Here is a 20,998-nt window from a genome sequence, read left to right on the forward strand (position 1 = left end):
GGAAGCATGAGTGGCCATGGTGTTCTGGACCATGCTGCTCAGAGGGTTACTAGATATGGAGGTGGCTTCTAGTTGCTCGCCTAGATCTTTCTCTATAGAGCCACTTTTGATAGACTCGCAGTACTCGTCGTCACTACTGAGAATGTCCGTTTCTTTAACGTCTTCTTGCTCTTCGTACTGAGCAAGATCGAACTGTTCCTCCACCCAGCGGTCGGTGTCGCCGCTGCTGGTCGTCTGCTGCGGAGGCTTAGGTTCAGTCTCTGTCTCGGATTCCTTGTCGGGGCTTGTTGAGTAGACCGTGTCAGAGTCAATAGTAAATCGATTTCTCACAAGGCGTCTCCTTCGAGCAAGAGACCTGCTGGGTGCGGAAACTGAAATAAAAGCAGACATTGAGAATTGTATAAAAAAAAATTAAGGAGAAAAAATAACTCAGATCATGTAATGGTGGACTAAATGTAGAGGTGGAGGGGGTTAGGTCTTGCTTAAAGGGAATTTGTCAGCAGGTGTTTGCTATGTATTCTGACCGCTGCATGATGTAGGGACAAAGATCCTGATTCCAGAGATGAATCACTTCGTTTACTGGGTGCAGAAGCTGTGATAGAATCACAGTTTTCACAGCTGCAGATCTAGCACAGCTCACATGCTGAGCTGTGCATAACCTCACCCACATCACTGATTGGCAGACATCTCTGTACACTGTATATTAACAGAAAGCTTCTAATCAGTGCTGGTGGCGGGTTTGGACCTGGAAGCACGAGACACCTAGTCCATCTATACTGATAAAACACTAATTTTAATGAAACACCATCCAGTAAACATCGCTGGAATCAGGCTCTCAGCCCCTACATCATGCCACTCTCAGAGTGCTGATAGATACACTTTAACCCCTGTGAAACAGAACCATTTTTGCATTTTGCTTTTTCTTCCAGGAGCCATAACGTTTTTTTTTCCCCCCATCACAATAGCTATACAGGAACTTTTTCTTTTTACCAGGACAAGTTGTGATTTTGAACTTCAGCGTTAATACCAAATTCGTATAATGTACTGAAATAAATCAAAATATTATATATATCTGAGATATCCCTCATTAGCCCGCTCTCTAAAATTTGGTTTGTGTCACCACGTTCTATCTTTCCATGGATGGAGCCGTGTGAGGGCTTGTTTTACTTTGTCTGTGTGCCATTTTTTGGGGAACATACAACCTTTTTGTCCAGATTCACCATGGTCTTTGTGCCTTTTTTCAAGGAGCAACAAAAAGGTTCTAAAAGTTAATTTTTCATTATTTGTTTTGCACCTGCAGACAGAAAAGATTATGTCTTCAGGCTCAGACTACACAGGGTTGGTATGTGGTCTGAAGCCATGAAACCACAGAGGTCTGCATGGGAGCTGAAGATGCCAAAACGATGATAAATCTAAAAGTTGCTCCATTTTTATATATCGGCTTAGATGGAACAATCCTAAATCTTGGCTTCAAAACCTGAACACACAAATTAAAAAACACCTAAATACGAGAGTGGAGCAAAAAGATTTTCAGGACCCTGGTGCGTTAGCCCTGTCTGTAGTCCGAGGCTGCCAGACCAGAGCACTTAAAACCTACCTGCAGCATCCTCAGCGCCTCTTTGTAGGCCGCCATGATGTCATTATGTTGTGGTATGAAGCACACAACATCGTTGCGACCTACTAATCAGAAGACACACCAAAGATGTCACAAGCAGTAAGAGGTTTGAGGTCCTCTAGTCCAGCGGCTACTGACTACCGAAGTGGAGGAGGGACCACTGTCTTCCAAATCTTTTCACCCTACCCCATCAAATTTCATGTCAGTGGTCTTCACCCACCAAATATATAGGTGGGTCTGTTTAGATCCTCTAGTGACTGATCGAACAGGGGGAACCGGCAAAGGGGGGTGAAGAGAAGCACCGTATCAAAGATGTGAACCAGAAGAAGGTTTTCGCCATTTTCCATCACCAAACCCAACATCTGCTCGTCCTATGACCCTACAGACAGATTATTCTCTTCCTTATTGACCAGAGGGTGAAGCCCTTTGTATGTTTCTGCCCCTCAAACAAATGTCTGATGGTGCCAACAGGAAGCGAGGGCCTTCGTAATGGGCTCAACTTGAGCAGAGAGGGCAGCTACCAAATATTAGCCCATGAATGCTTTTGTTTTTCTGTCTTCCACCACACAGGAGCCGTGGGATAACTAGTACCAGGTTTACTTGGCATGTCGCCATGTTACGATCGTACGGTACTACGGCTTCATTTGTCCTTGTATTGACAGCGGGTAAAAACCGCCTCCATTTTTTGATCCGGAGAACAAAACTCCACACACCATGTAGCTCATCAGGCAGTTTCTCGATCCCTCTGGTGATGACGGCAGCGTCGTACATGTGGCCTTCGATGATTCACGTTACATTCCAGCCGCCAACCTCGCTCGAGTATGCAAATAACTCAATGTTTTCAAACCGAGGTTTATATTCGACAATGTGGCAGCTGATATAAAGTAAAACAAGACCACACATACTACACACATTTGGCATCAGTAATGGATCTTCTTTACGATGAATTATGTACAAATTAAAAGGGGCTGTCACCACCGTGCCCCCACCATATGCTCTGCTAGAAGTGCCAGAAAAGAGAAGTGCTCAAACGCTGGCGTTCATTACATGGAAAGGCAACAATTCGAGCAGTGGGTGCTGCTAGGCCTATCTAGTGCTTGTAGCCGCCATTCCTTCTAGGAGAAAACAACATTACTTCTGGATCGGTTCTGACATTGTAAAGCTCAAGCAGAGGAGGAGCCTTGCCTAAAACGTTTCTCCAGCGCCATTCACTTCATCAATGTGAGGTGTCACTGATGACATAGCTTCGATGGGTGCATGCTCGAATAGGATGGTCGCACGATACCTGCAGGTCATGCGCGTGGGCTGGTACGCACCTAACAACTCACTACGAAGGCCCGTGAAGAAGCCTAAAAGCATTTCTCAAAGTGCCGCAACAAGTACCACTGACGACGCTTCATCAGGGGCCTGCCCGTACAAGGCGGGAGGAACGTGCAGACATCCAGCGCAGCACCCAACGAGGCAATGTCATCAATCCCGCTCACTGAGGAAATTAACATTGGAGAAGTGATTTAAGACTTCCTCATCTGGAGGGGCACTACTGCCGTAAGTCGTACGATAATGGTAAGGTTAAAAAAAATCTGCAGCTTCTTGATTGGAGGATTCTTTAGGGTTATGCTGCAGTAGTCTAATTTGAATTATTTTAAATAAAATGTGTTTCTTGTAAACTAATTTGCTGGAGGAACGAATCCATGGACCATTATAGCTACCTGCTCTGTTCATGGCAGGACGAGCACCCTTCAGGGCACACAACCTCTTCCCTCCAAACGGGACATATTGCTGGGAGTTGGGTAGGCTCTCAGTCTTCAGCAGCTGCCTCCGGTGCTTGTCCCGCAGGATGGAGTGCACGGCTCTCAGGAACTCCTTCTTGCTATCTGGAGAACTGCACAGACAATTAGATAGCGATGAACAAATAATTATTTTCCACCCTAAATACATACGCTTCTCATATGACAATATGGGGTCTTACTATATCACACACCAGCAGCACAACGCCTACCTGCAACATAGGTGGAACGCCCGCTCCGGTCTTCCCTCGGATTCAGATTTAACATGGACGATTTCACAGACAGAGTTAGTCTCTGCATCTGAGAAAAAAAACAAGATAAATTTGTTAATATATTTGCCTTTGCCGTTTTTCTGCCAATATGGAGTTCTTCTGTTTTCCAGTATCCCTTGGAAACAAACAGAAATTGACTATATTACTGGGATTGTCCACCACTGTACATTGGGGCCGACGGCTTCGTCTTGCATGTACAAGAACTTTCCATGTGCCCAATTAACACAACGGACATTTACATCTAAAAGGATGAAAACCTAAAGGAAATCAATTTATAGATTTGTTTCCTTAGTGTTCATGCAGTCACATATTTGGAAAGATTCCTGATAGCAGAAGATCCTATGTTAAGGTGGTCTCATAAACCCATCCCATTCTCCATGAAGCTTATTAGCAGTGCCAAACCGACAAGATATAAGAGGGTCCCCTGCTCGGTGACCATCTTTAGGGGCTCAAATGAAGAGCTGATGGCTTTGACTTGCCACCATTATTTTACTGACAGGTTTTCATTAGCTCTAGAGTCCAGTTTCCCTAGTGCAGCTACAGATCTCGCGAGTGTACTATGTGGATCCCCGGCACTGCCGATGACCTTACATTCGGATGCCCCATCTCTCTGCGGTATCTGAACGCGAGGTCAGCGAATGTAGTAAAGGGTGCGTTTACGAGACAACCTCTAAAGATGAGCGAATCAATTTGCCGGACTCTGGTTGGGAGCCACGCCATTAATTCTTGGTCACCGGATGAGAGCTCTGATGTCATCCCTGGTGGCCCTAGGCTCAGTCACAAGACGCACCAGGGATGTCGGCAGGCCTCCTGGTGAAGCTTGCGACACGCCACAGTGACGGGCCAACAAATCAGTAAAGGGGCTCGCAGGCAGACGGCGGTTCTGCTGGGCTCTGAAAGAGAATATGGAAGAGGCCGCGGGTCCTGGCTCCCATGAAGGTGTCAAACAACCTCTTTTCAAAAAATGAAAGCCTCAAAAAAAAAAACAAAAAAAAAAAAACTGATGAAATCTGCTCTTTTTTGAGGCTTTAATTTTTCTTGATCCGATTAAATCTGCTCATTTTATGAATCTTTTCCAAATATATGGTGGGAAGAATAATAAAAAAAAAAGCGGCACTTTTAAATGAAAAGGGTGAAAACCTATTACACTTATGTCTGAGGGGCACAGGGAAAAGGACTGGAGCGCCGCAGCACCAATCCAATGTCTCTAGCATAGTCGGGACCAGTAATCAGCAGCAATTTTTTTTTTTTAAGATCTAGCAGTAAAGCATCGATTGCTGCACTCTGATACAGGAAGTCTGTTTTGTTTTTTTGTTATGGCATAAAAAGCTCCAAAATGTGAAGACTTTTCTGTTACCTGATGTAGTCAGAGCCCGGAGCTGCAAAGCCTCTGTAGGAATCATGTGCCTAAAACGAAACGGATCCCGATCCTCAAACATAGAAGCGCGATGTGAGCCGCCCTGAGAGAGAAAAAGCGAAATGTTGAGTGGCTCATTGATTGGCGCGGTGTTTTGCAGTAAACCTCAGGGGGTATACATAGGTGGGGTCGGCCCAAGTGCATCTTGGACTACTGTGTACACTGGAAAGTGTCACCCATAGGGTCTTATTTTGAAAAAACAAAAAACGTATATGTTGATTTACTAGCTGAAGAGCCGACTCCATACAGCAGAAAAAGGTAGCGGACATACACCAGCCTGTTGAAGGACACTTTTCCCCTCTTTGGGGCCAGTGGATACATTTGCTTTATGAGTCGGGGGCTTTTTCAGCTCACAGAGAAAACAGACCCTTCAATATAAAAGCAGTAAACCCAAGATAATGGGCCTCATTAACCAAAAGTGTCTAAAAGGAAACCTGGTTTTGTTCATAGCAACCAATCACAGTGCAGCTTTCATTTCATAAACAGCTCTGGTAAAATGAAAGCTACGCTGTGATTGGTTGCTATGGGTAACAACAACAACACAAAAAAAACGCTTTCCTTTTAGACCCTTGATAAATATGCACATGGCGTTGCCTTAAATCAGCCACCCCTATATATAAGGCTACGGTGCCAGTAACTTACCAGCTTCTTCTTTTGCTTGGAGCTGTCCTTGTATACGAGCACAACAGCAGTCTTAAAAACTGAAAATGAGAAGAGAAGTACAATAATCAGTCATAAACTAGCAGCTATAGAAATAATATAAAAGGGGTATTCTCATCTCCAAGATCCTATCCCAATAAGGATTAGGTGTCATAATAATATTAGCAAACACCTCCAATTAGAAATGGAGTATAGTTCTTCTGATTCGCTATGTCGCTTACCCCATGTGCAGGGCATTGCAGTAGTTTAGGTATCCATGGCTACGACCACTAACAGCTGACTAACTCCCTACATGAGTGGTCGTAACCTAAGCTACTGCAATGCCCTGTACATGGGGTAAGCGATATAGTGAATCAGAAGAAATAGACTACATTTCTCATTGTGGACATTTGTTTATATTATTACACCTACTACTTATTGGGATAGGATCTTGGAGGTGGGAATACCCCTTTAAGGTTCCCTGCTTGGCACCCTGATCCTATCCATAGCGCGTGACGTGTGAAATTATAAACGTAACCCGTGCAGTAAATGCTATAAGGAAAAAAGTAACCAAAATGCTCGAATTGGCATTTTTCGATCATCTTGATACCCAAAAAACGGAATAAAAAGCTATGAAAATGTTAAACCTTAAAATGGGACCAGTAAAAGTAAGCCTTCACCTAGCTCCATTGATGACAAACTTATTACATCATTCAGAAATATATATATATATATATATATATATATATATATATATATATATATATATATATATATATATATATATATATATATATATATTTTTTAAAGAAATCAAACGATATACTGCAACTTTGGTATTGCAATAATGGTACAGACCTGGATAATCAGGTTACCAGGTTATGAACACAGAAACAAAATGTCAAAAATACTGGCAAAATTCTATTTTTCCCACCATGTCGCCCCTCCCGTGTTTCTTTAACTGGTGTCATTAAAAAAAATCACAACTCATCCCAGAAAAAAACAAGCCCTCACGTGGCTATGTCAAGGGAAAAATAAAAAGCTAAGCCTTTCGAAAGAAAGTACAAAAAAAAAAAAGGCAGCAGTGAACAAAGGTAATCAAGACAAAAAATAAAAACGTACCAAAAGTCGCCAGTTCAGGGTCCTTTTTCCACTTCCCCAGTGACGCCGGAGGATTGAGCCATATCACAGTGCTGTGTAGTAATAGATCCCCCATTGACAGATCTGCAACCTGCAATGAGACCACAGCTCAGCTATTCTCTAGTTTTACAGGTGGGAGTACAAACCAAATTTGCACTAGAGGCATGGTGCACAAATCGTGATGAACCTCGCAGGAAAGAATGGTTCATATATACGTGACATATGGAGATTTCCGAACTGGACAGACTCGGGTTTCTATACCAAAGTTCCTCCTAAGAGGTCATCCAACATCACAGAGAGGACTACGCAAAATGAAGAGGCCGGGTCAGTACAGTGACAGGAGCCACCTCCAGACAGAACAAGTCATAGCCATGTCTAAAAATGTCAGCCATTGCTGGCGGATCTCACTTTATCTGCATCCCTTCTCCAGTTATGGTAAATCAATCATGGAAAATCGGGCAAGAATCAGCCAATCATTTATGAAAGCCCAGGCAACAGATCAGAAGCTCGGGTCTGAGAGACTATGGCTATAAATTGTACCAAAATATTAGAGCCCCAAAATAACCACATAGAAACAATATAACAAATGCCTCATGAGTGGCATCCTCATCTTGCGCTCCCTCCCGAGAGTGGCACCCTCATCTTGCTCCCCCTCCCGAGATTGGCACCCTCATCTTGCGGTCTCCCCCCCAGCCCCCATCCGAGAGTGGCACCCTCATCTTGCTCCCCCTCCCGAGTGTGGCACCCTCATCTTGCTCCCCCTCCCGAGTGTGGCACCCTCATCTTGCTCCCCCTCCCGAGTGTGGCACCCTCATCTTGCTCCCCCTCCCGAGTGTGGCACCCTCATCTTGCTCCCCCTCCCGAGTGTGGCACCCTCATCTTGCTCCCCCTCCCGAGTGTGGCACCCTCATCTTGCTCCCCCTCCCGAGTGTGGCACCCTCATCTTGCTCCCCCTCCCGAGTGTAGCACCCTCATCTTGCTCCCCCTCCCGAGTGTGGCACCCTCATCTTGCTCCCCCTCCCGAGTGTGGCACCCTCATCTTGCTCCCCCTCCCGAGTGTGGCACCCTCATCTTGCTCCCCCTCCCGAGTGTGGCACCCTCATCTTGCTCCCCCTCCCGAGAGTGGCACCCTCATCTTCCTCCCTTTTGAGAGGTACCCCCATCCTTCTTCCTTCTCAATAAGTAGGGTGCATCCCTATCCTGCCTAACAGGAGCGGTACTCTCACCTTCCTTCTTCATGAGAGTGGTACTCTCATACTCCTTCCTTTTGAATGAGTAGTTCCCTCATCTCCCTTCCTAATTATAGTAATTCTCATTTTTTTAATGATGGGGTTAAATATATTTGTGTCATGTATCAAAGCTGCTCTGAGAATGCAGAAAAATATGTCCAAGATTAGAAAAACACTACTGCTGTGTTTCCAAAATTGCGCCCCTCTTGGGTACAGGTTGTGGAGCTCAGCTGTAATACTGGACACAACATACTCAGGTGTGGCGCTGTTGGAATAAAAGCAGTCACACTTCTCATCCTTGACATCTCCTACGTTAGGAGCAGCAGATGGAAGGCCCCATCAGACTGCCAGGCCTCTAGCGTTCCATGTACCTCCTTAATTTCTCCAGTCTGCTCCGCTATGAGCTGATCAAACACGGCTCCGTACTCCTCGTGTATCTTCTGCATCTCGTTAATGTGACTCGCCACCTTGTTCATGGTCTTGATGGCAACTAAGGAGAGAAGACTACACATAAACCCTCCATCTTTACGCCTATGCCAGTTTCCTCTTTGTACTTTTAATCTTCCCAGATTTAGCGGCTGGTTCACAGCTCTCGATTGTCGCAGTCTAATCCATGTCTGCCGGCAATGAAGATATTAAGCCATCATTAATAAACATGAAGGATCTCGAGGTCGTGCATCACCCTCAGTGACGGTTTGTAGCGCTCTGAACCAGAGGAAATAAGCAATTACAAGAAACCCCGAGACCTTGTCATTTCTACCATCTCCATCACGCTGCGGAAAATGCACCTTCACACTTCAAGCTTCCAAAAATAGGTGGCAAACGTTGATGTTACTGACAACCTCCATTACCCGTACTATGTGACAACCTCAGGTCAGGCCGAGAAAGATAAGTTGGTCAATGTCCGTGACCCGGAGATGGGGAAAGAAATATGGTCAAATACACAAAAGACCCCCCCACAATTTAGCAGTCACCTGAAAATGTCATTCTCCTTGTTTGGTACCAGGGCAGTCCCTGTAATAGCCTGAAGAGAGCAAAATCCAACAATGGACTGCATCGACGGCTGACTATGGGGGCTCATAGCTTCGCAACCCTCAAAGAAAGTAAGCGAGCATCTAAACAAGGGTTATTCCGTTTCAAGTAAGGGATGGCATATGGCTCTTTCACAGGAAACCGGGGCAGACGAGCATTCTGGTATTTGGGGAATTCGGGAGAGATAACGCATCTTCTGAATAGCCTTATAATGAAGTTAACTCAGCAGTTTCCATATATCATTGACTTGACCAATCACTTCATCAAAAAAAGGGCTCAGTAAGTGGGGTCTCAAGCGTTTATAGGATATATTGCGAATTTATGTTATCCAGATGTGATCTGTGGGGGTTACACTGCAGAAAACCTCAATTAGGATGTGTGAACTTGGTCGAAGGAACAGTAAAGTTAAGCCCCCCCCATACACATTAAGCTACTGTGAGACAAACCCACTATCGGCAGTTTCCTCGGAAAATGGAGGCCCTGGACAAATGTTGGTGAAATTAGGGTTACGTCATATCAGATTTCAAATTTATGATCCTTTTGTTCTCCCAGAGAAGCCGTCACTAGACAGGTACCAAAGAACGCGGGAGCGCTCGGCCAAACGAGTGCTCCTGTGAATAGGATAGCCAACCAAATGATAGGCTGAACCATCCATGGGTCGACAGCCATCCAATGTCTATGGACAGCTTTAGTGTAGAAGAAATTGGAGGTTGTGTTCTTGGAGCATTAAGGCCTTCCAGCCTAGGACGGGGAGGGTTATCACAAAATCGTGATTGTGATTTTCGTCTTCTGTACCCTTACTTTTTTGTTAGGTTCCTACTTGGATATGCTCATATCAAGAATCAAATCAAAGAGGCTCCAGAAACGTCTCCATCACACAAAACCTCACTTGCCCCGATGGCTTACCATCAAGGTGATAATGCTCCTCACTCTCCGCATCGGTCAGGGAGTACAGCTCCTTCAGAAGCAGCGGGTATTTCAGGATGCGCTGGATGGGTTTGATCAGGTAGGACTCCAGCGTGTACGAGTGCTGCTGTTTCGGGTTCTGGGCGTCCAGAAATGCTTTGAAGTTCTGGTCGGTTTTAGCTGCAGAGGAGAAGAGTTCAGTTACTGCCTGCTATTACAGTAGAGGAGACCAGGACATAAGATTAGAATATCCAGGGAATACATTTTAGGCTAATTAAAACATAAAAATCCGCCTTTGATCTTGGATATTCATGAAGGAATTGTGCTGCCTGGCACATTTATCTTCAACCTGCCACGAGCATGAGAATACCACAAGGATCGGCAATTCTCGAGAAATCCGGAATATAGGTCACAAGTTCTGCATGATTAAATATATAGTGAGGGCTCAGTGCAGCGCAACTGAACTAAGGGGGGGAGCAATGGCATGCACGGCCTGGATGTTAGGTCACTGGTATCAGTGTAAAGGGGACAGACCGATTTCAGCCCCGTATCCCCCACACGTCTGATAACAAAGTCACGTGACTGTTCCAATCAGTGACCGTTGATTGACAGAAGAAAATGCTCAGCAGTGGTCACGTGGCTATTTCATGAGACCGCTGGGAGACACGACCAAAAGCGAAGGATCGGTGCTGGTTTAGATGGTAAATAGGTTATTTTTTTTATTTTTTTTAAATATTGTGTCGTAATCCTGATCAAAATGGCCTTTGTAGAGGAGAACAGAGGAAAAGTGTAACATTCAAAACAATTTAATCAGTCTCCATTTACAAAAATGTACAGCGGTATTAGACCCTTAGAATAAAAGCTGCGGCTTTGCAGCAAAAATTAGTGGTGGCGTTAAATAAAAGCTCCGCCTCTTTCCTTTAATGGAGTGGCCGCGGCTAGAGCTCCACCAATCAAGCGAGGGTGGAGGAAGGGGGTGGAGCTTTATAATGACGGGAATAACCATTTAAACCCTTTAATTTCTCCCCATAAGTACGAATACAGAAAGTACCAACACTGCTACTCGAGTATTAAGACTGTGTTCACATCTGCCTTTTGGCAGTCAGGGAGGATGGGAGAGGAGGTGTGTAACTTCTGAACAGCATTATACATACTATACCAAACGTCGTCAGACCCCTCATAACCCACACAGACCCCACTATAATCCAATTTTAGGTTATTAAACAATTTTTCTAGGATCTGATTTAACATATACATATATATATTGACTGAACTGGATATTTGGTTAAAGTGTCAACTATGCAAAAATGTCCGTCTGCACAAAACTAGAAAACACCAATATGTCAGTGGATAAATGAAGCAAAGACCAAACTATCGGCCCCCGATTATCTCATCATTTGGCCATTTTTATGTTTTTTGAGAGGAGCCAGACTATCGCTATCGTACATTGTTGTGTAAAACCCTTTTATTACGGTCACCATGAAGAGGATTATTATTTATTTTACTTTTTTTCTTATCAAGGAGCAGTAACGAATGTTTTATTAATGTCCTGACAGGAGCGAGCGCATCCCTTTGCACGGTAAATAAGCAGACGTTATAAGTAATCACCCTGTTGGCTTTCACAGGACCTGAGAGGGAAAGTGCCCTTTCAATATTTAATGTCAGATAACAATAAGCCTGGTCTGCATCTTCTTCCACGCCGTGTGCTAATGTGGTCGTAACGGACCTCGTAAAGTCACACGAAGAGACTCTAGTGGGCCATTAAGGACACAGACTAAGTTTATGGGAAAGCATGGCTGCCCCTAGTGACCAATCACAGCGCAGCTTTCATTTTTCAAGAGCAGTAAAATAAATATAAGGAGAGCTCTGATTTGTTGCTATGGACAAAAAGGGCCAGTTCCACAGAGAAAGTTCTGTTTTTGTGACAGAATTTCAGGCATTTTTACTAAAATGAAGGTCAATGCTTCTGGAGATGGGAGTTTAATATGTTGGTTACTAAGACCAGGCTGTTTTTCTCTGTTGAACAAGGGTACAAATATGTTGATACAGGGTACAAATACTTGGTCACTTTTCCGCTAGGTTTTTTTCCATTCAAGCTTTAGGTTTTTTTTTCATTTTCATTTACATAAGTATTACATACCATATTGCATTAAAAAAATGCCAGTTTTAAACAGCTGCTGCCCGCATCCTACACCATCTGCCAATTTTTCATTTATCTTTCCCCCTAAATGAATCTGTCAGCAAGATTAACCCCCCAAAAAACACATATATGGAAAGGCAGGACTTTGGAAGCTAAATCCATAAACACCTTTATATTGTCTATCTGTTGTTGCATTCCCGAAGTGATTATCATTTTATGCATTTGTAAATGAGATGGGGGATACAGAACAACCTCTGGAGGCACAGGTTGAGGAGTGCATCATGCCAAGAGCACCTAATGCCTCATTTGTATATTATTTTAAACATGAAATTTTCAGCATTGCAGCAGCAGATAGAAAATATAAAGAGGTTAACCGATTTACATATTAAAGAGAAGGGGTTCTGACGGACACCATTTTTTAAAATGGACCGGACTTACCTTTGACTAGCACTTTCGGGACCTTGGTGTGACTGGCGCAGAAGGCACTGTACAACTTGAACCGGTCAGCGTAATACAGAAAGGATCCTCCAAGAGAAAATAAGACTTTCTACAAAACAGAAGCAACATCCATCGTTCAGCTACACAAATAACAGCAGCCGTTCACAGTCTTCATCGTCCTGTGCCAATCCTGCTATGCTGAAATGGCAAGGTTTTTGGCATAGGTTCAAGCCCTTTAATCATGCATTTGCAAAGGGGGTTTACAGGAATAGAAAAATTGGGCTATAGAAAATTCTAACATGGATAAAACATGATTTTTTAAATACATTACTGGCTACCTTTAGATCATAAAATTCCACTCTGCAATCTTCGTTCCATCATTTATTTTTTTAGAGCACCTGATATGCAATTTGAAGCCTGATCTAAGTTTCAGATTGAGGAAGGGTCCCTCAAAGTAATACAGGCTGGATGTGGGAGCTGTGTGCCTCCCGAAGTAATATAGGCTGAATGTGAGTGCTGTGCTTCCCTCACAGTAATATAGGCTGGATGTGAGTGCTGTGCTTCCCTCACAGTAATATAGGCTGGATGTGAGTGCTGTGCTTCCCTCACAGTAATATAGGCTGGAAGTGAGGTCTGTGTGTCCCCCGCAGTAATATATGTTGGATGTGAGCACTGTGTATCCCTCCCAGTAATATAGGCTGGATGAGAACACTGTCTCCTGCAGCAATATAGCCTGAAGGTGAGCGCTGTGTATCATTCCCTGTAATATAGGTAGGATGTGAGTGGTGTGCATCCCTCCCAGTAATAGAAGGTTGATGGGAGGTCTGTGTGTGCCCCCACAGTAATATAGGCTGGATATGAGAGCTGTGCATCTCTCCCAGAAATATAGGCTGGATGTGAGAACTGTGCATCCCTGCCAGTAATATAGGCTGGATGTGAGGTCAGCGTCTTCCCCTCAGTAATATATCCTGAATGTGAGCACTATGCATCTTTACCAGCCAGTAATATAGGCTGGATGTGAGGTCGGTTTGCCTCCCCCCCCATCCCCTTCCCGGAGTAATATGCTGGATGTGAGTGCTCTGCATCCCTCCTAACAGTACTGGCTGGATGTGAGGTCTTTGTCACCCCCGCAGTAATATAGGCTGGATGTGAGCACTGTGCATTCCCTTCCAGTAATATAGGATGGATGTGAAGTCTGTTTCCCCAGGCAGTATTAAAGGCTGAATGTGAGTGATGTGCATCCCCCCAATAATATAGGCTGGATGGGAGGTCTGTGTCTCCCCTGCAGTAATATAGGCTGGATGTGAGCTGCGTGCATATCTCCCAGTAATATAGGCTGGATGTGAGCTGCGTGCATATCTCCCAGTAATAAAGGCTGGATGTGAGCTGCGTGCATATCTCCCAGTAATATAGGCTGGATGTGAGCTGCGTGCATATCTCCCAGTAATATAGGCTGGATATGAGCTGCGTGCAAATCTCCCAGTAATATAGGCTGGATGTGAGCTGCGTGCATATCTCCCAGTAATATAGGCTGGATGTGAGCTGCGTGCATATCTCCCAGTAATATAGGCTGGATGTGAGCTGCGTGCATATCTCCCAGTAATATAGGCTGGATGTGAGCTGCGTGCATATCTCCCAGTAATATAGGCTGGATGTGAGCTGCGTGCATATCTCCCAGTAATATAGGCTGGATGTGAGCTGCGTGCATATCTCCCAGTAATATAGGCTGGATGTGAGCTGCGTGCATATCTCCCAGTAATATAGGCTGGATGTGAGCTACGTGCATATCTCCCAGTAATATAGGCTGGATGTGAGCTGCGTGCATATCTCCCAGTAATATAGGCTGGATGTGAGCTGCGTGCATATCTCCCAGTAATATAGGCTGGATGTGAGCTGCGTGCATATCTCCCAGTAATATAGGCTGGATGTGAGCTGCGTGCATATCTCCCAGTAATATAGGCTGGATGTGAGCTGCGTGCATATCTCCCAGTAATATAGGCTGGGTGTGATCCTTGTGTGTATTTAGTGTGCTGCTGTCTTCACAGACTTAATTAGACCACAGTACACAGATTAAATTCCTTCCAGGTCCACAAAAAAAACCTACTAAGTAGATATTGAGGGTTACCTTAAACTGGTCTACTTTCTCAAGTTTCTCCAGGTCTGGTACCAGCCTGACCCCGTCTTCCAAAGTTTTAAGGAATTCAACCTGAAATTCAACCATCTCGACCAGATTTCCAAACAGCACATCAAGCTACCGAGAATAAAAAGCACTAATGAGCAAAGGCATAAAACTCACAGAAAAGCCGCCACCAGCACAGAGTCGCCCCAGAGGATTTGGGACAAATTAAAGTAATAAGTTACACCAGCTATACACATTAGGCAGCTGTAGATGCCCAGTCCTGACAAAGCCAACAGGTCCAGACTTAACGAATATTAGTACTTTACACAACAAAAAGTTGGAGATTTCGGCTATTACCACACTAATAAAAAATGATGTTCTGCAGCAGCTGCCAAATGTAATATGTTGTAGTACAACAGTGGAAGTGTGTACAAAAGATGTTCTTCAGCAGCTACGTTGCTGCATTATTTAACACTTACTGATACACAATGGAAGAGGAACGTTTTTGTAAAGACCGAGCACTACCTACCAATTAGTATTTGGCACAAAAGATTAAAAAAAAAAAACTGAAGAAACTTCCTACAATATCAATCTGCTGCAAACTACTTCTGTGGAAGGAGATGAACGGTGCCAATGAATGGCCGCTGATCTCTGTAACCGTCCGATGCAGACATCAGAATGTGATGCATTATTTAAAATCGAGAAAATCTCCACTGAAATATGGAAAATTAAAATACAACAAAAAAAATATATAAAACAACCAAAAAAAAAAATCGAATATTCAATTAGAAGACTATCTATTGAGGGTACGATACCTCGTCTTGTGTCAGGAACGTCTCCTTCTGCAACGGTTTAAGGTATCTCTCCATGAGACAATTGAGGTCCTAAGTGAAGAAGACAGACTCAGGGTGAGATCGTCAGCTGGAGTCAGCAGCCGGCATCTCTTCCCGTCCATGCTCCACATGGGCGAGGTGTTAGATGAATCCCTCGCTCCTCGGGAGGCTCCTGCACACTCATTCTACACACTCAGACGCGCCAAATACCTTGACATAGGTGCGCTCCGTCTCCAGCAGCTCGCAAATAACCTTGCGCAGTTTATCGGCGTCTGTTAGTTGCCTCATGGTCGCTAGTTGGGGTCCGGTGAATTCTGAGGGGCTCAGGCAAGAATCTGGAGAATTCATCTCATTGAGACTGCGACAAAAAGCTGCAACCTGCTCTGTGCTCTGCAACGAGAGTGATGTTATATAAGCGCTCGAGAGCCAGCGTGCTCGTCACTTTCCAAAGCTGGGCTTGTACAGATGTAAGTGAACATGTTATATACACATATATAGTGACCGGCTAATCCGGATACACACAGGTAAGGTGTACATGTATACCGGTACAGGACCGCGTGCCCGGGGGAGATGATGTTACACCACAGCTATACATTCTATAGGATTCATCATCTAGTGTATCATATGCAGAGCTCATTACCAGATCACAGGCAAAAGGCAGGAGAGGAGGAAAAAAACCAAGTGTATATACAATAAAAAAAGATATATACACACAGATTGATAAATACATCTACAAAATACATAAGACAAATGCAATATATATGAAATATCTATACCCAAAACAAATGAGGGCAGCATATCAAAAATAAAGGGCAGCTTCATAGAACTTTAGTGTCCTGTGTCGTGACGTTTTGGCCTACACATATCTTTCACTAATAGAATAAAAATACATTAAAAACACATTTTTTTAGAATATAATACACACATTTATGTAAAGCACCTAAAGAAACACATTGAGAAAAAAGTAAAAAAAAACAAAAATAAACTATAAACAAAGAAAATTAAAAATAAGTGATTCATATTTTTCTATTCATTAAAATAATTAAATGGTTTTTAAAGAAATAAACAAGCAAAAAAAAAAAAAGGCCATGCACATTACATAAAAACTAATGGGACAGCCACGTCTCCCTGAAGAGTCACCTATGCACTACATCGACTACTGCAACCTCCTACTCTCGACTACTGCAACCTCCTACTCTCTGGACTCCCCTCTAGCACCACTCCAATCCATCCTACACTCTGCTGCCCGACTAATCAACCTGTCTCACCGCTATTCCCCAGCCTCTCCCCTATGTCAAGCCCTTCACTGGCTTCCTATCGCCCAGAGACTCCAGTTCAAAACCCTCACAATGACATACAAAGCCATCCACAACCTGTCTCCTCCATACATCTGTGACATGGTCTCCCGGTACCTACCTACACGCAACCTCCGATCCTCTCAAGACCTCCTTCTCTACTCCCCTCTCATCTCTTCTTCCCACAACCGCATTCAAGACTTCTCCCGTGCTTGCCCCATACTCTGGAACTCTCTACCACAACACATCAGACTCTCGCCTACCATAGAAACCTTCAAAAAGAACCTGAAGACCCACCTCTTCCGACAAGCCTACAGCCTGCAGTGATCCTGAAGTTACTGAACCGCCGCGCAACCTGCCCTACCCTCTCCTAGTGTTTCATCACCCATCCCCTGCAGACTGTGAGCCCTCACGGGCAGGGTCCTCCCTCCTTATGTACCCGTGTGTCTGTTATCTGCTCATGTTTAATGTATTTGTCTATATTTGCCTCGTATTCACATGTAAAGCGCCATGGAATAAATGGCGCTATAAAAATGAATAATAATAATAATAAAATCAGACAGTCTGAAATGCAATGCCAGATCCTTTGTTTCCCAGGAAATAAACCACTGCCAGTGGTGGTGTATGGGTACCTGGAAGGCTGTACCGTCATATTCTGTAATAAAAATAAATTACTGTATAAAAAAAAGTCCCCCACAGCTTATACTCGAGTGTGGGTCCCCACTTACGATATTTTTCCGACTATAAGTTGGAGGGGGAGTGGCAGCAGGTCACAGGAGGAAGGAACCGGCTGCTGCGGCTAACCCTTGTGCCCGCTGCTAAACAGAAATGGATATTCACTGCTCTTCACACCCATGGGAGTGGAGAAAAGTGAATATTCAACTCAATTTAATAGCAGAGATGCTGTTAGCAGTAGCTGCCTGCTTCTTGCAGCGGCTGGGCTCTGAAGTGTGCCCTTTACTTAAGGGACTGAATATTCACTGCTCATCACTCCTATGGGTGTGAAGAGCAGTGAATATTCATTTCCCTTTAATAGCGGGCACAGTAGTCTCAGTTGCTGGCTTTCCTGCAGCGGTTGGGCGATCACATGAGCCTGCTACTTCTGGGAATGAATATTCACTGCTCTCCACTCCCATGGGCGCGAATATTCATTCTCTTCCGTAGCGGGCACACATGATTGCCCAGCCGCAGCAGCAAGCCAGTGGCTGAGGTTACTGTACTCACTAAGACGAATATTCACTGCTCCACACGCCCCTAAACCAGATGTGGGGAGCAGTGAGTATTTCGGCAGCTGTCCTCCGCTTGTAAGCAGCACATGACGTCACTGCCATGTGCTGCTTACAAGCATAAATCAGCTACTGGCAACAGAAAAGGGCGGTGCGAGGGAGGAAGGCAAGTAGGATGGTTTATTTTTTTTTTTATGTTTTTCTGATTGGGTCCATGTATACCAGGATGGGGATGAGGAGGCCATGTATACCAGGATGGATGGGGAGGAGGGGGCCATGCATACCAGGATACGGATGAGGAGGTCATGCATATCAGGCTTATGCTAGAGTCAATATGGTTTCCCATTTTTTTGTGGTAAAATTAGGCGCCTCGGCTTATACTCTAGTATATACGGTATGTAGGATTTTGCCAATATGGAACATTGCAGGTGACAATTCTCTTGGCTGAAAGGGGTTGGGGTTTATGTAATGCCGACCCTAAAGTGGGTCATCAGAATAGAGTTAAGGAGGGCATTCTAGGAACTCTAGAGAGTTAAGGAGGGCATTCCTGAGAGGGGCAGAGGAGGGGTTGAGGGCACCCCCAAAAATGTTGGTAACCATCACACTGCCTAGAGGGAACAGTATTACAAGCAAAGGCGTCCCTGCACAAGGTTGTCGCAGCATACAGTCTGTAACACCATATTGTAAGCACTGTGTGCAGCACTATGAGGTCTTCAAGTCAGGACACAGCCTTTGAGCCCGGGTCATTTTATTTTTTCACACTGCAGCTTTGCTGCATTAATTGAAAAATAAACCGGGATATAATATCAGATATAATCCACAGGTGTGAAGCCATTTATGAAAAAAGCAGGCACACACACACACACACAGACTGCTCAAAAAATAAACAACATTTAAACACAATGTTATAAATCCTTGTACAAAGGAGGAGGTAGTGGTCCTGCCGCTGGGTTGTTGCTCTCCTATGGCCCCCTCCATATCTCCTTATGTACTGGCCTGTCTCCTGGTATCTGCTCCATGCTCTGGACACTGCAGACAGAAAACTACCCTTTCTGCCACAGCTCGCATTGATGTGCCATCTTGGATGAGCTGCACTAACTGAGCAACTTCTGTGGGTTGTAGACACTGCCTCTTGCTAATGAACAATACTTCTAGGGGTGAAAGGGTGAGAGTAATGACAAAATGCACAAGTGACAAAAACAACAGCCAAAAAGGAGGAGAACAGAATTAGTCTGTGGTCAACCCCTGCAAAACCATTCCTTTATAGGGGTTGTCTTGCCAATTGCCGATCATTTCCACCTGTTGTCCGTTCCACTTGCACGACAGAAGAATAAATTGATTCACAATATGTGTTACTTCATAACCGAACAGGTTGATTTCACAGAAGCCATTACCTTGGAGTTACATTACATTGTGCTGTTTAAATGTTCCCTTTATTTTATTTTTTTTAGGCGTTGTGTGTAATGTCTATCTATCTATCCACACACATACAGTGGGGAAAATAAGTATTTGATACACTGCCCATTTTGCAAGTTTTCCACCTAAAAAGAATGGAGAGGTCTGTAATTTTTATCGTAGGTACACTTCAACTGTGAGAGACAGAAGCTAAAATTAAAAACCAGGAAAGCCACATTGTATGATTTCCAAATAATTAAATTGCATTTTATTGCATGAGATAAGTATATGTTCGCCTACCAACAAGCAAGAACTCTGACTCTCACAGACCTCTTAAGTTATTCTTTAAGAAGCCCTCTTACTCTGCACTCATTACCAGTATTAACTGCACCTGTTTGAACTCGTTACCTGTATAAAAGACACTTGTCAATCAATCAGACTCCAACCTCTCCACCATAGCCAAGACTAAAGAGCTGTTTAACCCCTTCATGACCCAGCCTATTTTGAACTTAATGACCTGGCCAATTTTTGCAATTCTGACCAGTGTATCTTTATGAGGTAATAACTCAGGAATGCTTCAACGGTTCCTAGCGATTCTGAGATTGTTTTTTCGTGACATATTCGGCTTCAAGTTAGTGGTAAATATAGGTCAATAATATTTGCGTTTATTTGTGAAAAAAAAAAACAGAAATTTGGAGACTATTTTGAAAATTTCGCAATTTTCAAATTTTTAATTTTTATTCTGTTAAACCACAGAGTTATGTGACACAAAATAGTTAATAAATAACATTACCCAAATGTCTACTTTACATCAGCAGAAATTTGGAAACAGAATTATTTTTGGTTGGTAAGTTATAAGGGTTAAAAGTTGACCAACAATTTCTCATTTTTACAACAGAATTTAGAAAACCATTTTGTAAGGGACCACCTCACATCTGAAGTCAGTTTGAGGGGGTCTATATGGCTGAAAATACCCAAAAGTCACATCATTCTAAAAACTGCACCCCTCAAGCTGATCAAACCACATTCAAGAAGTTTATTAACCCTTCAGGAGTTTCACAGCAGCAGAAGCAACATGGAAGGAAAAAAAATGAACATTTAACTTTTTAGTCACAAAAAGGATCTTTTAGCAACAATTTTTTTCATTTTCCCAATGGTAAAAGGAGAAAGTGGACCATGAAAGTTGTTGTCCAATTTGTCCTGAGTACGCTGATACCTCATGTGGGGGTAAACCACTGTTTGGGTGCACGGCAGGGCTCGGAAGGGAAGGAGCGCCATTTGACTTTTTGAATGGAAAATTAGCTCCAATAATTCGTGGACAACATGTCGCGTTTGGAGAGACCCTGTGTGCCTAAACATTGGAGCTCCCCCCACATGTGACCCCATTTTGGAAACTAGACCTCCCAAGGAACTTATATAGATGTGCGGTGAGCACTTTGAACCCCAAAGTGCTTCACAGACGCTTATAACGCAGAGCTGTGAAAATAAAAAAATCATTTTTCCTCAAAAATGATT

At 43.9% G+C, this 20,998-nt stretch overlaps 1 protein-coding gene across 5 annotated transcripts in view; it reads right to left on the reverse strand.

Moving 5' to 3' along the window:
* Positions 1-20,998, reverse strand: part of TIAM1 (TIAM Rac1 associated GEF 1) — a 261,361-nt gene that overhangs the window by 1,981 nt on the left and 238,382 nt on the right. For all 5 annotated transcript variants that reach the window (XM_069760831.1, XM_069760832.1, XM_069760833.1 and 2 more), the window contains 12 exons: positions 15,778-15,957; positions 15,550-15,618; positions 14,741-14,866; positions 12,616-12,724; positions 10,038-10,217; positions 8,471-8,589; positions 6,853-6,961; positions 5,734-5,792; positions 5,032-5,134; positions 3,615-3,702; positions 3,325-3,497; positions 1-371 (listed from right to left, as the gene is read on the reverse strand). The exon at positions 1-371 is cut by the window's left edge and continues 1,981 nt beyond it. In XM_069760831.1, coding sequence (XP_069616932.1) covers positions 1-371; positions 3,325-3,497; positions 3,615-3,702; positions 5,032-5,134; positions 5,734-5,792; positions 6,853-6,961; positions 8,471-8,589; positions 10,038-10,217; positions 12,616-12,724; positions 14,741-14,866; positions 15,550-15,618; positions 15,778-15,957 — 1,686 coding nt within the window. The remainder of the gene's footprint in view (positions 372-3,324; positions 3,498-3,614; positions 3,703-5,031; positions 5,135-5,733; positions 5,793-6,852; positions 6,962-8,470; positions 8,590-10,037; positions 10,218-12,615; positions 12,725-14,740; positions 14,867-15,549; positions 15,619-15,777; positions 15,958-20,998) is intronic.

This window comes from Ranitomeya imitator, chromosome 3 (genome assembly GCF_032444005.1).
Source record: "Ranitomeya imitator isolate aRanImi1 chromosome 3, aRanImi1.pri, whole genome shotgun sequence".
Classification (NCBI taxonomy): Eukaryota; Metazoa; Chordata; class Amphibia; order Anura; family Dendrobatidae; genus Ranitomeya; species Ranitomeya imitator.